Source organism: Labrus mixtus, chromosome 1 (genome assembly GCF_963584025.1).
Source record: "Labrus mixtus chromosome 1, fLabMix1.1, whole genome shotgun sequence".
Classification (NCBI taxonomy): domain Eukaryota; kingdom Metazoa; phylum Chordata; class Actinopteri; order Labriformes; family Labridae; genus Labrus; species Labrus mixtus.
The window spans coordinates 32,453,349-32,470,486 of NC_083612.1; the positions used below are offsets into that span (position 1 = coordinate 32,453,349).

Genomic DNA, 17,138 nt, shown 5'->3' on the forward strand with positions numbered 1-17,138 from the left:
GCTCTTTCAATGTTTTAGAAGCTTTTTCTGCTTTTTTTTATAAAGTTTTTATAATAGTATAAGTAAGACTGCAGATGTGACTCCTTTACACAAGAGGGGAGACAAAAAAAATCCTAAAAATCAGCCGGTATCGAAACTTTCCTGGGTGGCAAAAATCCAGGAATCACTGTTAATTATCCAACTCAAATCATTTTCTCAAATACCCTGTCTTCAGCCATCATTTGTTTGGTTTCAGACTGATGCAAAGCTCCATCTCTGCGGTTACTTTTGATGGAAACAGACCAATTTCTATTATATACAGTTCAAGAACAAGCATTGTGCTTCTGTTTTCATTGCCTTGTCTAAAGCTCTAAGTTTACTTGATTTTCTCAGCTTTCTTAGACACAATAATTAATATAAAGTTGATTGATTGTACATAGAATAACCTGTCTGTAAGATTTCAGTGTCCAAAAGCTGATAATATCCAATCAAAGTTTATATATTCACAAATGGTGTTCCACAAGGTTCACTTCTGGGGCACTGTCTGATTACAATTTATATTACTTAAATGTATTCCTTGATAAACTACTACAACACAAATCTAAATGCAGACGATAATATCCTTTATTGTTTTATTAAATGGGTACCAGAAGCTGTGGAACTTACAACTTTCTTCCAGACAGCATCAGGGTCCACTTATCTGTCTTAAACTAGCACTAACACCCGGGGAAAAAAGCACTTAACCCTTCTTTTTAATTTTCTCACTACAGCAAAGAATTTGATTAACCTTTCAACACTGAAAGAAAGTAATCTGGAGAGAGTCATATTTCTTGTGTTTTAGCTTAATTATTTTTTTTATATTTACATAACATAATGAAGGCAACAAAAAACATATTGGATTTTTACTTTTCTTTTAAACGGTTGGAAAAGTTTAATCCAGCAATCTTTCTATCTGTAGTAGATTAGCACGATATCATCCACAGTCATTCTGCTGCATCAGATTTAATATCCTAAGTCTCAGTTTATCTCTCTGTCAAATGTTGAATTTCAATTTGTATTTGTTTTAATTGGGCACTCTGTATCTCGCCATCATTGCAAATAAGGGAAATCTAAATTATTTCTAGGATTCACTGAAGATTTGAAGGAATTTTGTGAATTTTATCCAGTCATTTATGGCTTCCATCCTTATACACTTGATTTCTGACATTGTGTTAATATTTGTAACTGAATGAGAAAAGTCAAACAATCAGCTAGAGAGAGAAAACAATACAAAATAACTTCCTTAAATCCCTCAATGTGTGAGGGCGAGGACAAAATGAGCAGAAAACAAAAGAGCATGAACAAAAGCTGTTATTATTGCGTCGCTGTTAGACACACTGGCTGGAGGAGGATGATAGTAACAGTAGAGATTACGAACCATATGTACTACGTCGACGCCAGGTTTGTTGGCTGGAGAGTCCAATAAGCAGGCTAAATGAGGCCTTGACACTGGCCAGAAAACAATTCCTGCCTCTTTTTTTTGTGCTGGCAGTGCTAATGTAGTGAGGTCAGCCAATACACTAGCATGGGAACATTTACAGCTATGACACTGCACTGAGATTGGAGTCACGACACGGCCCTGATACAGCTTTGTCCTCGTTGGCCAAAGAAACAAAATACCTCACAGTGTTACTGTACTGCTCGGCGAAAGGGGGGTCATGAAGAGCTCTCTAATGTGAAAACCTTGTTCAAATGATTACAGGCTAAGTGTCCATGCCTCTACTTAATGGTATTTCTTTTATAAAATTGTATCATTAGCCCTAATTGGTTTTACTTCCTCTTTTTCTTGAATGTGTTATTGTGCTTGGTCCTGTGATTAGAAGACTAAGTTAGGCCCTTTCCCTCCACAGTTATTTTAGAGATCCTCGTAATGGTGGTCTACACTATTGCTCCCAATTAGCAAAGTACCTTAAAAAAAAGATCAGCCTGAATATTAACATTTTGCCTAATCAGTTTCTTTGAAAAGAGAAAGTCCTGCACACTACTCTTGCTCAGCATCACCATTTATTAGAGAAACATGTTTCGATCCCTCTGGACCTTTGTGAAGTATGCTCTTAAAATCAGTTTCTGTCAGATCCTTCAAGTTTTAAAACTTTTTCATCTTGCCCTGTTTATCCAACTTGCTTCTTTCTTCTTCTTTTTTTTTTTTAAGTACCACACGTTTTCCCTACAGTAACTCAAACCTGAGACTCTTAATTAAGATGATAAAGATTAATGTGCATCCATGCCCTCATTTTACACTCATTAATATTGGACTATTCCAAGGCATCTTTTACTCACTATGAGCTTTAAAGTGAGGTATCTAGAGATGTCTTTAATAACTTTTGGCAAAGTCAACAAACACTTGGGAATAAAATACCCAAAGGGACAAATAGATGCATACACACGAGAAGTGAAGCAATGTGAAACTGTTGGAGCTGATTTCAGATGTGAACAGCTGCTAAGTAATGTACAGGGAATTGGGTGGCCATCTCATAACATATCAGTAGCTAATATTGCATGCAATATAATGTAGATGATGTAATGCAACATAAAGCTCGGCACTAAGTGGGACCGTTAACAAGCTTAAAATTAGAAATGTTCAAATACAAGAGCCGTAGTCATCAGCACACTTGAGTATAAGTACACCTTTAGTACTAATGTGGACTAAATGATTGCATTTAACATATTATTAGGCTCAAATGGATGCAATATGATGAGGAATACCAGCTTAATAGCAATATGAGCACAAAGAAACAAACTAGCGATAACTTGGCTCCACCAACAAGTTTGGTAGAAATAGCATCTTATAACATGAAACTGCTTCTTTTTGTGTATAAGCTGTTCCTTTGAAAACAAATATATAGCATTAAAATGTGTGAATGGAAAGCACGGATTCATAGCTTTGATTTGTGTTAATCTCTCCACTAGCAGCTTCTGTTCTTCTTTTAATGCTATTAAACAGTAGCAGCTAGTGGAAGCCATAATATAGTAGTTTAACTCTTTAGGAGAAGAAGGCACGAGTCATCTTTTAGGACTTATAAATGATTGCATTGGATTGGGACATTGACTGGTGGACTGGCTGACACCAGATAATACAATGAAGCAGATGAAGTCATTCATGATACTGCTGTTGGTATCAGAACATCTTCTCATGTCTGGTTAAAGATGAGACTGAGGACTTGATGGTCGTTTTGCAATTTTAGTTTGTGGTCATTGTTTAAGTTGTAAATTGTGGAGCATTTAGACAATTATTTTTACTACAGATATTGAGGATATGGTGAGCACATTTGAAACCTTGTGGAATTGTGTCAAAGACAAAAGTGCTCATGGAGACATTAATTGAATAGACAAACATCAGTCATAGTAAAACATTTTCAACCGTCATTTCCCCCATACTAGCTAACTAGCAGGACCCAGATTGTCTTTCATACTTGCTCCTTTCCTGTGTAAGCCACACTGTGATGCTCCAGCCGGCACCGCTTAAAGGAGCAGGTGGTCACAGCAGACAGTGAGCTGAGCCACGCTGAAGACTCTCCCCCTCCTCAAAGCCTTCCTCTTCCCCTTATCTTTTCCAACATCCTTTTCTCTAAAACCGTTCATCCTCTCAGAATCAGCTTTATTTTTACATCACTTCCTGCCCTCTGTCTTCTCTCTGGCTCTCCTCTCACTCCATCTGCATGCCCCCACAGATGTGGCAGCCAAAGAGTCAGACATCCACCAGATGTACAGCAGAATCTTTTCCTTTTTTTCACTGGCTCTCCTCCTACCACTTTTGTTGTTCCTATAGCACATTCACTGAAGGCAGCTGAACTCCCTTAAGAAGCCACAAGGATTTAATGACCACTGCCCCTGTGCATGTGTGAGTGGGTGTGTACACATGCGTAGAGAGTAAAGGAAATAAGAAGTGGAATAATAGGCTTTCAAGGAAGTGAATGGCAGGCGGACATGCGGGCCATCAGCCTGACTGACAGAGGTTGTAGCATGCTTGACAGAGCAGCACGAAAACCAATGATGCCCAAACAATGTCCAATCTGTATTAAAAACCGAAGCAGCAAGTATTGCTACTATGACTTCCTTAAATTGTCCACAAACAGCAGCGAGTTTATTGACTTCCCCCTAATCCTTAAACAGATTAAATATGAATGAAATATTTGCTCAGGTTAAACTGTGACAGACCTGGGACTTAAAGCACACTGCAAAAAAAAGATGCCTGCTGTGAGTATGACATGACTAAATCCTCTGTGATTACCTTAAACACAAGGATTAGTTTCCAGGGGGAAATCAAATCCTCCCATAAGTCTAAGTGACAGCGTTACACTCGGTGGGCAGAGGGACAGACATACGATGCTGTAAAACAAGAACGAGGTGATTTCTCCATCCACTGGTGAAGAAAATGGCTCTTCCATTCTCTCTTAGTCAACTTGAAAATTGCTCGTATTAAATATAGGTTTTGTTCTCTTAGCTGGTTCCTGGAGTTTCCTCATGAGAAACTTTGTGGCCTGGATTTCAAGTTTACAAACAAAATACATCTGGTCTTAGGAGGTTTAGAGAAATACTGCCATATTATAAAACAGAGGTCAGTACGGATAAAAGACCACTGTATGTATGTGTGAGTGAACAAGTCGCATATACGATATTCTGAAGGCTCATTATTTACAGTTCCTCTTTGTAATTCAGTGTAAGAATTTTTAACATGGATTTAAAGTCACCCACGAGTTATATTTTATGCTGCAGGGAGAAAAAAGGTTGACTGCATTTCACAGTAAGAATGATTTTTGACAGGAAATGATGAGACTGGAAAGAAACTGCAAATTATACAGAAACCCACCTCGAGATAAGTTTAAAAAATAAAGCAACTAAAGATGTTTTGAACTGGAAAGTTAAAGTTTCAGGTGTGTGAGTCCCACACGGATGGATTTGTTAGCTCATTCTTAATGCTTTAAAAATACTGTGGGTAATTTGAATCCTGAGTAAATGAATTGAATGTGTTAAGATAAAATATACTATGAGAATAAAAAGTATTCAGAAATGGTTACTATTAGGAATATGATATATGCCTTTATCTGTTATTCAGCAGTGATGCAAAGATGTGCCTGTAGTAGTTTATGGCTGAGTCGTTTAGTTTAGGGTCAGGTCCTTTCCAAAAGGGGTATTATTACATTATTTTTACAAGCTCATCATGTTTTTATGGGGAATTCTCCTAAACATCGAAAATAACTACAGCTTGTATGTCACTGCATTGTGGTCAAAGGCCAATATTTCCCTTCGGAAATGTGTTGAATGAGAAGAATAAAGCAGACAATAAAGACAATAAAAGAAATTGACAGACTCAAGGTTGTGTAAAGGTTGATGTACTGAATCGACATCAACTATCAACTACAGGATGTAACCAATCTTCTACTTAATTGTCATATATTGTGCAAAATACACGTTACCATGTTTTTCTAACACCCATGTGTCCCTAGTCTGTCTATAAACCCCCCAATTATGAGAAAAGTCCATCCTCTCTGTCTTTTGCCTTTTCAGAAAATGTGTGCTCAAACAGGCTGTTAGGAGATTTTCCCTTCATGACATCACAAAGGGCAGTAACCCCTCCCCCAGGTGGGCGACACTCCCACAGCTAGGTGTTTGCCCTTCAACAGCTAACAATAGGGCATGGAGCGAGAAAGCCCGAGCCACCAAAGCCCTTCCAGAGAGGGGGCGTGGTCAGACACAGCTGATTTACATTTAAAGGTACAGACACAGAAACAGCCTGTTCTGATCAGGGCTGAAATAGAGAGTTTATAGGCATGATCAAATACAGGATCAGAGTGGATTTATAGCAAGAAACTTCACCGACATGTTTTGGGGGGCTCTGACACTTATTTAAACTTGTTGAAAAGGAGGATAATATGTGACCTTTAAAAGTGTGATGCATAGGTACTTAAAGAAATGTGCTGAATTACACTCCTCTAAAGAAATGTTCTCCCTGTTTGCAGAATCTCACATTTCAAGACATTATTTGCAGTTGGATGTGGCTCAGTCTCACCCGTGTCTTGTTTATTTATAATTCTCTCCTTACGCATTAATAACACTTATTGATCTATATAGGGAAACACTGAGAGCCCATGGTGGATAATACACTTCGACACTAAAGAGAGTGGTGGGGATTAAGGTCTCAGTTTTAATTAATCAATAGCGCAATGTGTAGTTGAGAGTGTGAGGTGGTTTGGTTTCAAAGCTACATTTACTTCATTCACACAATATTCAATCCTGGAAAATTATTTGTCTTGAATTGGGACTTTCTTGTAGGCTTGCTGCTGAAGTCTATCACGCCTTATTCTTCCATTTTTCTAGATACGTTTGACCCTTTCTGTGATTTATGGAAATGTGTTCAACCAAACAAAGAGCTCTGTATGTCATTTATTTATGGAATGTGTCCAGCAACAGTAACAATTACCTTTGTCAAATGTACTTCTGCAAAATGGGAATGAAATCAAAGAATGAGATACAGAAGAACAAAAAAAGACTACCTTACTCTGGAATCAAACTCTGACCCCCTCGGGTATCATATGTTTAAAATAAACTGCTAAAAAAACAACTTTTATCCACTGAAGCCGACAGTGACCACCTATGACATCCACTGTTAAAAACCAAGATGTTACACTTGTGTTTTTGAATGAAGCTTTTGCGACAATATTCCAAATGTACCGAGCTGAAGATACAAAGATTTGGTGCATGCAGTTTGGAAGAGTATTCTGTGTGCTCTGAAAAAAATGCCCCAAATTACTTCACATTTGTTCCTCGTGGTTAAACATTTCTTATCCATCACTGACTCACCAGCAGTAAAGTCCTTGTTGAGGTCGATGAAGGCGTTGGAGTGAGGGATGCTCATCTCGACAGGTGAACTTAGTGCATTACGGCACTCTGGAACCCTAAAGAGGAGACAAACCACAAGTTAACACCTGGATGTGTTTGAAAGCTCCACATACAAAGTCATTTAAGGAATATGAGCATCAAATATAAACATCTGTGATTCTCAGAGATTTGTTTAAATGATTACCTGTTGGTGAAATTGCAGACTTCGGTGGAATGGGGGCTTGTGACTCCAAAGATGTCTGGGATCATGTCCCCATTGAAACTGTGGGCAGATTGGTTTATTAAAACGTCAGCTTAGGTATCAGTGTGTTTGGTAAAACATCAACGTACTAGCAGCTAACAGCTTTTCAATATGTATTGTCTTAGGATGTTCAGTTTTTTGTTGACATGTCAAAGGAGTGAAATATTGAATCGTATCAAATAACAGTTTTCCAAAGATGTTCACTTTGTGTTGATGAGAGGGCAGAACAAATGACATGCTAATGGTTTCCATTCAATACATTTTTTATATTTAAGTCAGAATACAGTACATACTTCTGGCACCTTTTTCTACATTCCAATATATGAATTATATAAATTACTTTTTTTAAGATCATGATTTATTAGAAACATAAGATATTTGGATTTTTCCATTACAAGCTAAATATCAACAGTAAAGTTGCTCAAGTCACTCAGAATGATACTTACTCCATAACAAGAGGTTGATCTGTAAAGGTCTTGTTCAGCCTGAGCCACCCACTCATATCTACAGGAAAGAAACAGTTTCAGTTCTTGGTCTGATAAAAATAAGTGCTCGAAAATCAATGGTCATGTCAAACCAGGCTAAATACTTCTCTTCCCTTTTTTCATTCTTTGACGTTTCTTTTTGCAGGAAAACTGGACCATAAATGTAGAAAGTACAAATCTGACTGATGAGTTTCTACTTGTTATTTAAGTTTTGTTTTTGTCTCATTTGTCTTTAGTTTTTTTAAAGCATTTTACCAGTCAGCAGAAGTTAAGACATAATAAAGTGGTTTCTTGTTGAGGCTGTTACTCGAATAAAGAGGTACCAAAATACATTTAAAATGTAAAATAAAAGCTTTAAGAAAGAGAATCCCCAGCTCCTGCAACCACATGTTTGATATGTCTTTGGGCAACACACTTAACCCCAAGTTGCTCCGGCTTATAAATGAGTATATATATGAGGAAGTTATTCACATCAATATGATGCTGTTCAAAGCCCCAATAATTTACTTTTGTGATGAAAGGAACGACTTATGACTGTGTACCAATGTACTGTATCAGCACTATATACTGTCGACTATGTTGTGGCCTTTTCCCCACAGCTCACATTAGGACGAGTCAGAGTTGAGGGAAAAAATATTTGTTCTATTCATAATATTAATAGTGGCTCTATTCCAGGACTGCAATCTTTTCTTCTCCAATTGTTTTATCTGCCAAATATGTTGATGATTATTAGGTTCAACGTTGAGTCTACAATGTTAAAACAAAGCAGCAACAGCTTCTCATTCAGAAGCTGGAAACAGCAAATGATTGATTGACATTTTTGCTTGAAAAAAAAAAAAGAATACTAAAACCATGAATCTATGAATATTTACTACCCCCTTTACCTGAAAAAACTGCCATTATTAATCTGATTACTGTCACATGTAAACCCCCCTTGAAGGAAAAGCCTTAATGCCTTCTGTATAAAAAGGTCAAAGGGTATGAAAGTGGATTATCATGTATAGATCGTAAGAATTCAGATGCCCATTAGTTACTTTATAATGTTAATTCAATCCAGTTATTAGATGTCATACTGCCACAACTGTATTTTCACTATAGAGGAAGTAAGGCTCCTGACATGTGTGCTTAAAGAGCAAGGACAGTTTCAATAACTTTACTGTAAAACAAATCAGAGTATAATTTTGTACTGAACATGAGCAGATCTTTTTAACTATAAATCTGATTAATATACGTTTTCTATATCAGTCACTTTTTCTTTCTCCTGACAGGAATAGCACAGGTGGAAACGATAACGTTAACGATGGCTCAACTCCTGAGTTTTCAACAATGCAGTTATAAGTGATGCTGTTACTCACACATGTGTCTGAGACAGTCGAAAAGCTCTGCTTTCAAAGTCTACTCAGCTTTACTAAACATTTTCCCACTGATCACTTGCAGCAACAAGCTGAACCCAGCCCTAGTTATTTTAATCAACTGTCTATTAGAATAGGATTACAAAAAATGTGTTAACAGACCGTAAAATGACAAAAGTTAATATGATGCTGAGGACTGACGAATTACATGTCACAGATAAATTGAGCTACCTTAAGAACCCCTTCATTCTTATATTTATATATAAATCCGTCTGAATAGGGATATAAGGCGTTACAGAGGGTATCAGCTGAGCCAGCGGGGGAGCGCAGAGCTGTGGGTACATGCATGTCCGACTGTGTGCGTTTCTATAGAGATATAGAGTTCCCACTTTGCTGTGTGAATTAACACAGCCTGGGACACCAATATTATGCCGTTTGAATAAGACGTGATGACCGCTGAGATCAGTTGCAATCTGAAAAGGGCTATAGAGTATGTACCTAATGTCTGGTTGTGCGCCCAAAAGATGAAAACGGTTGTCATCTTGGAGTTGATCTGAGCTGTAAGCAGGACATCCATCTGGGAGTCTCCATCATAGTCTCCAGGAACCACACTGGTGATAATGGCATCCCTGAACAGAAAAATGGTACAATAAAATGACAGTCAATGGTAGGGGTGTAAAGGTACATGTACTCGGACCGGACCGTTTCGGTACAGGGCCTTCGGTCCGGTCCGCATGCGGACCGATCCGAGTACGCGCGGAACAGAAGTGCTTTAAACACGGACCGCAAAGCGGAAGCACACCTCAGGTTGGAGGAAGGCTGCGGCCGCTGGTATGGGACACACCTTTTAGTTAGTAAATTGTAAACCCCCCCCCCCCCCAACAGACAGCCTTTTGCTAGTAATTCTGAACGGGCCAAAGCAATAACTAATGCCGTTAAAGTTCTTATATCGACAGAGGGAAATATTAATAGTTCTGTGATGAAACTATACTGTCCCAGATGTGATTATGTTTATTATGTGCTCAAAGGGCATTCAAAAAACTAAAAGGTGTCAGTGTAATTTAAAAGAAATATTTTTACATATAGGCTATATTAATTACTTCATTTAATTCTAAAATGCTTTATTTCATTCATATATTTTATTTATTGGTTGAAGGATGCAGCACAAGTTTTTTTTTTTTTTTAAATGTTTAATTTAAAATGTCATTAAAAAGTAACCTGAGCAGGTGTACAAGTCTGAACTGTCGATGCTGCACTTAGCCCAATGTGTAAAAGGGAAATTCTAAATGTTCCTAATAAAGAAAATAAAGTGTTGCATCAGGTCCTTTTACTGTACCGAACTCCTGCTGTGCTCCTCTGTCATGAAAGAAGAAACACGACTAAACTAAGTAAACATAAAAAACCCTGAAGCGTTAGTCAGCTCCTCAGTCCTGACAGACACAGACATTACAACATGACGTGACACAAATCATTTGGGGGGAATAATAAAGTGTAATATGGACATGTACCTTGGTAAAATGTCCTTGGTGATGTTGACTTTGGGTTTGAAGTAAGGTACTTTAGAATCAGCATAGAATATCAACACTTCAGAATCTGAAACACAAAGAATTAAACACATGTTAAAATGCTAATTAAGCACACAGCAATGTTTCAGGCCTTTTTAAAAATATACAGACATGAACTTGTTATTACGAACGGTACATGCGGTGTATTTTCATTGTAAATAATTTAACATGAAGGAGTAAAGAAGCTTTAACATACGCTCTCTGATAACGAAGATGTCTGTCTGTTTATCAGAGTAAAAATCACCAAACGCTGCCACTGTCCCGTAATTTTCTGCACCGAAAAGGTCAGTCGTGACATCCTGAAGGGCATATGTGTCATAATGCCCCGTCAAAAACAACAAAAAAGACAAAATACTGAATTTAAACGTCCACATCCTTCTGCCAGGTGAGCTCCTTTACAACAACATCAACTGCGCTACGGCATCCAGCTTTACGGTAGCATGAAACAGCCGCTTCTTTTAAATTAATAAAAGCATTACGTGAAAATCAAATGTTCAGCTGCTACAGGCACTCTGTTTTTTTAATTTACTGAACACAAAATAGGTGTTACTTGTAGAGGTAAGTATAAATTGTGTTAAAAAAGAGCTTCCTTGTTTACGTCAGTGTCGTGCTGAAGGTTTTGTTTGACGGTTGACAGCTGAATCAAGTTAGCGAAAGCAAGCTAGGACTACACCGGAAGTACTTTCAGGTTGATTACCTATCGTGTATGAAGCTTTAAATACGTAAGTTAAACACATGATAACGAATATACGGTCATTATACCCGATGTTATGATGCAAATGTTTGTACAAAAAAATGAAGAAGGCGTGACATGTTTAGTGATAGGAGTTAAAGCGTCTGTGTTTTATTTTGAAGGGCAACAACCGGATATTATTTAACTATCTCACAAACTTGACACTTGTAAACATGGCGAGCCTTGCAGATGTCGGTTGGAAACTCCTGGAATTCAAAGGCCGATCAAAAAGATCAGGTCTGACTCATTTCTCTGTATGACATCGTAGCTGTAGGACTCGCCGTGGTTTGTTTTGTTTGTGCCGCTGCTTGTGAAAGAACTGTCTGCTTGTGCAGCCTTTGAACACGGTGTTACATAGGACTTCATGTGTCCATTTAATTTGCCCACTGCAGGGACGGTGCAGGCACGAAAGGTCAGAGGTGTAAACGTGCAGCACTCAGGGAGCTATTTTAAGAGCTTCTTGTTTCTGTTCCAACAAACCTATAGTGAACTGTACTGTGTTTACTGCATGAAATGTGAGGACTTAAAGGGGGCCTGTTTGTGACCCAGAGTGTTATTTTGTGGGACACCTGAGACAAATTGTTCACGTTATAAAAGATGTCAGGCACTGCAGGGATGACAACTTCAGAACAACCTTTTATTTATCATCACAAAGCAAAAAAAAAACTTTATTTGTGTTGTTACAACAGAAAAAAAACATGAATAATGATGTGATTTGGGTTAGAGAAAAAACATTGATAAATCATATTACAATTTCTGTGCAGGAATATTGTTTTGATGCAAGTAGTGATATTTTAGCATGGAAATAATACAATAATATTTTAGAATAATATACATTTTTTGGGGAAAAGGAATAGGGATTTATTTGAAAATCCCCCTTTTAATAACAGGTAGTGTAACCTTTTATAAAAGCCAGCAAATAATTCCTTTCAGGTCATAATTGTCAGTCCAAATTAAGTAACACATATATGTAATTGAATACGCAGTATCAATATGTAGTATGAATTACAGAAAAAACTTCAGTAATCTCAGTAATTTGGTATTTTGGCAAGAATATTCAATCAATTGGGTGTACTGCATCTTAATTTAGTGTAGATATTCCACTGAAGTCCTTATCACAATAACTCTCCTGTCATTTAGTAATTCATCATGACCTAGTATATCTAAAGGGTTAAAAATAACTGCCATTCTTAAGCTAAACAATGCATTGTAATATGTTGCATGCTATTCATGATCCTCATCACTCAGTTTAATTCATTGTTCAATCAAGCCGCATGTCTTTAATCTAACTCTGTGCCACTAACTCCTTCCTGTGAATTGCTGTAGATTTGTGATTTAGCTGAGAGAGAGACGGTTGGCCCTTAATTTCACGTTTCGAGACATGGCCACTTCAGTGGCTACCGCTGCTCGGCCTCATCGGAAAATCAACAGAGTCGGTAAGTAGTGGCAGCAGATCTGTGGAAAACAATGCAGTGAGCCACTAGCAGAAGGCAAGAGAGTCACAGGTGGATTTTACAAGAAAGTCATCTCATTCTCTGGAAACTGGAAACTTATCAAAAAGTCTTTACATAGTTGTTTTATTTGACAAAAAATAAAAATGCAAACAGAGGTATACATTTCTCCATTTTATGAACCTCAGGATTGGAATTTTTTCTGAGGTTGACTGAGTTAGGGCCCTACCGATATGAATTTTTTGGGGCCGATACAGATATTGATATTGGGGAGGAAAAACAAAACGGCCGATATCTTTCTTAAATCTATGTTCAATCTATAGAGATAGATAGATGTAGATACATTTATTGTGTTGATCCTTCAAATGCTGTTATCAAACACTTGTGGAAAAGACAAACAGTATTAGGAAGAAAAGATGGTCACTCAACTGTAAAGTAACTTTGCATATGCATGCATCAGCGCCTTACACTCTGGAGAGGGATAACGCTTGTTGTAATCCATGTAGTACACTCTGCTGGTGAAAGAGAACAGCTAGTGTAAAACAATGAAACTCATAATGAAATGCTTTTTGACTGGTGAATAAATCTAGTAATATCGGCAAATCTGCGATAAAATTGGCCGATACCGATAGTCAATGGATATGCTAATATCGGACGATACTATTGGCTAGCCGATTAATCGGTCGGGCTCTAGACTGGGGGGCAACCAAGATCTCAATTAATAATTTTTTGATCATTAGACAACAAAACCCTAAGATCGTTGGAAAATCCCCTGTGAGTTCATACGGATGACTGTGTGTATAATGTTGGTTTAGCTTATACTGAGATTTCAATTCCTTTTATTCCACAAGATGACCCAGGAGTGACACAATAAAAACGTACAGTGTTAATAAAAGCAGAGTGAGAACAGCATCTATTAAAGTCCTGAAGGTCTGCATCACTGAAATTAGCACCGCATTTGTTGTAAATGCTCCAAATAACCACCTCGGACATTTGTCTGATCCAGTGTTAGAAATTAAAAATTGGAATATTAAACTTCTTCGACGCTCTTTTAAAGTGTTATCTCTAAAAAGAGATGGATTGGCTTTGTCCCCCGCAACTTTTAAGCTGATGGAAATTATGCTAATTTCAGATGGAATGTGAATTTTTCAGTACCTGTGGTATTGACCCAGGGTCGAACCTATTAAAATGCAAATCTCAGCAAAGTGAAAAGTGTCTGAAAATAGAGAAAGTCTACAGATAGGGGGGGTTTCCCCTCAAACTCTGGCTCGCTTTCTCGGCTCCGAGGAAAATGTGAGGAAATATCTGCCGGTATGCCACGTTAAGTGTTTGAATTTGAAGCTCCAGGCCTGAATTTAGTTTTGTGTGCTGTTGTGTGCTGTGTCCTTTGTGATGTGGTGTGGTGCAGTGAAACAACTGATGGCATGTGTCAATGTGTCTGTCACTTTCTGTGCTCTTTTATTATATCGTATTGTTGCTGCACATGAGTTGCTGTTATTGAATGACTGAATCTATTCACAGGTGACTTTCATTTACATACTGGAATAACTGAGAAAATGAATAACAAGAATTTAATGGTGAAATAAGATGACAAACTAGTGAAGAAGTGACATAGTGAGACCTTTGACAGGATACCAACTCAAAGGTTTGTATTAATGAATGATATATGAGATGAGTCTAGACGTATAGGTACCAGGAAAAAGTCAGACATTCTTTACCTATTTCCACTTTTCCAGTTTGAGGAGACAGGTTCTTCTAGGATAGATGAGTAGAATTTGAAATATATGTATATTATAAAACTTTGTGAGTAATTGTTTGGAGCAGTATCACCTGTGAGCTTTGTGTGTAACAGGTGTGTACTTCTTCAGGTTCCATCTATGAACCACTGAAGCTGTCCATTCTCCAGCGTGAGGATGAGCCCCTGTGGGAGAAGCTGGACCGCTACTACAATGCAGGTGAGTCCACTTTTTCACTTCTGACAACCTGCTAACAGTAAAATCACCTGAGACTAAGAACTTAAAGGGTATAATGCAAAAGTATGTTTAGAAAATCACACAAAATACTCTACAGGGATAGATCATTTCACAAAAATATCCCAGCCACATCTTATTTATGCCACACAAAGTTGCAGTTGTTTGTCATATCGAATATTCTGAAATTGCAGCCTTGGGTATAGTGATTACATCTCGCAGAAACAAAGTGTTGTTTGCAGAGAAATTGTTCTCGGCCTGGGAGAGAATAACAAGTCACAGAGGTTCTCAGGTGTTATAGATGCAAATCGGTTTACCCAGCATGCACTGACCTGAATTTAATTCCACACAAAGGTTCCCTGGCTTGCCTTGGCAGTTTGCGCTTTGATGAACGCAGCTGGTCGTGTTTGTGAGTGGGAAGACAGTGAGGGAACGAGTGGGAGTGTCTGTGTAATCTCACTAGTTGATAGGTTGTTGGGTTTAAAAAACAAGGATATGGAGGATGGATACATTTTGAACCGTCTCCAGGCTGTGTATGTTAAATCAATACTAATGTTTCAGATTGATATCAAAACTCCTCTGACTGTCTTACATCTACAGTTTGGCATTTTTGTTACCAAAACTGATGATATGAAGCTGATGAATGTGACTGTAAAGGCTTCTTGGTTGGTATTTTTTGTTGCCCATGACCACTGCCACTGGGTCCCATACTGCTGAAGTGATTGCGAGCATGCAGACTGAAATGTCCTTTTGTTTATTTTTGAGTAGTGTGTTGGACTTGTAAAAGCGAGCAGGACTTTTCATTAAAAAAAGGCTACACACGGGAGCGTCGATTGCCTAGCGGTTATGTTGCACACCCCTTCTAGGCTGTGGGTTCGAGTCCAAAAAACATGGTAACAAGTATATTTTGGATAATAGGGGACCTTTAAATCTGCTGTGAGGATGAGTGTCCACATTAGATTAAGTAAAAAAGGAAACCAAAATACAGTTAAAGAAAACAGCTAATAACTTGATAAATCTTTAGGAGTTGTAGCTGCATGCGTTGGGATCATTATAAGATCCAGAGAAGGTGGAACGTACAGCTCAGCAGCCCGGTATATGCTGCAAAGTTTTTCTTTTGTGTTTGTTTTGCCTCCTGATGACAAACTAGATTCACACTTTAAAATCAATACAAGTAGAGCAGCAGAGGGGATAGGCCAAACACAGCACCTCTTCTGAGCAGATCCAGTCGGCTTTAGTGTGCAGCGAGGCAGGATCATGCGTTGCCTCTGGCTGTGTGTGGCTGCTGGATTCTGGTAATACAGCTCAGGATGCTTTCCCCGAGGATCAGTGCTGATTCTGCCACCAAGGACACCAGCTTGGCTTTTTCTCGGTTTCTCTTGTTGAAGTGAACAGAAATGTGCTGTACGGTACAGCAGATAAATCCTTCAGCTCTCAGGAGGATTCCTCTGCTTTTAGTGGATTCAAATGTTTCCCCGTGTTCCTTCTCCAGACAGATGTGTCTTAAGTTTCTTTTTAATCAGCTACATACATTTGTGTTCATTATGTAGTTGTAGACATCCATAAAACTTGCTTGCAGTTATAACTATTTGTATTCTGCACTGTCAAAAAGACACATCACAAATGTCCCTGTGACATTTAAGGGATCAAAGAGCATCCAAAAAAGCTACGTCCCTCTCAATGCACTGACCTTGAACTGAGGTGACCTAAATTGGCTTTTTTCTTGCTGCAATTTGGTGGAAGTGCAGCTGAAACTCCCTTAAAACTAGGCTCCAGGGTCCTGCAGAACTTGAAAGCGTATAATTACAGATGGCCTTCAGACACATTCAGGTGGGAATCTGAGTGGAATAAAAAATCACTGCTGCAATGCCGGTCAGTTACCGGGCTGGAGTTGGTTTGATAATCACACGTTTTACTCAATAGAGTCTGCATTACTACAGCATCAATGAATTGGAAGTGTTAGGTTAGATATTAGATGACTGACTTGTTTTAATCAGGTCTGGAACGATATACTCACATTGAATAGATACAAATATGGACAATTTAAATCGATTAGACAAAATTCAATTTTGCAATACTCTTTTGTGAATGTGAATTAAAACGTATATAAAGTGACACAAAGTCAGTTGTTGAGAAAACTCAGTGTCTTTAAAAGCTTTCTGTGCGTCTATGCCAAAAACAAAGGCTTAAAAATGTCCCTATTTGTGCTTCACATATATTTATCTGATTTAGGATTTGCTGTAAAAAAACGTTTTTGTTTTTTGCTGTTGTGTGTCAAGCGCACACTCCACGGACTGCAGGATTTTGCACTTCCGCATCGGCTTGATCTGTACCAGGGGCGCGCAACATAAACGCTTAGCTATCCGGCGCCCCAAGATAGCCCTCTTACCGGGACTTACCGGAGTGTATCGTTAAATCCCTTGATTGAGTACGGTAGCCCTGTGTTGTTTGTATCCATGAATGTGATTAGAGTTCATTCACTT

At 38.2% G+C, this 17,138-nt stretch overlaps 2 protein-coding genes across 5 annotated transcripts in view; one reads left to right on the top strand and one right to left on the bottom strand.

Moving 5' to 3' along the window:
- itfg1 (integrin alpha FG-GAP repeat containing 1) overlaps positions 1-11,019 on the bottom strand; it is a 171,151-nt gene extending 160,132 nt beyond the window's left edge. The window contains exons 1-6 of the mRNA XM_061042495.1: positions 10,698-11,019; positions 10,445-10,529; positions 9,435-9,565; positions 7,546-7,603; positions 7,043-7,120; positions 6,820-6,914 (exon numbers count right to left, since the gene is read on the bottom strand). Coding sequence (XP_060898478.1) covers positions 6,820-6,914; positions 7,043-7,120; positions 7,546-7,603; positions 9,435-9,565; positions 10,445-10,529; positions 10,698-10,875 — 625 coding nt within the window. The 5' untranslated portion in view covers positions 10,876-11,019. The remainder of the gene's footprint in view (positions 1-6,819; positions 6,915-7,042; positions 7,121-7,545; positions 7,604-9,434; positions 9,566-10,444; positions 10,530-10,697) is intronic.
- A 366-nt stretch (positions 11,020-11,385) lies between these two features.
- Positions 11,386-17,138, top strand: part of phkb (phosphorylase kinase, beta) — a 113,109-nt gene continuing 107,356 nt past the window's right edge. For 2 of the 4 annotated variants that reach the window (XM_061042452.1, XM_061042444.1), the window contains exons 1-2: positions 11,398-11,471; positions 14,554-14,640. In XM_061042452.1, the coding sequence (XP_060898435.1) occupies positions 11,408-11,471; positions 14,554-14,640 (151 nt within the window). In that variant the 5' untranslated portion in view covers positions 11,398-11,407. Of the gene's footprint in view, positions 11,472-11,498; positions 11,647-12,560; positions 12,671-14,553; positions 14,641-17,138 lie in introns of those variants that run through there. The other 2 variants (XM_061042460.1, XM_061042469.1) reach the window with 2 other exon arrangements.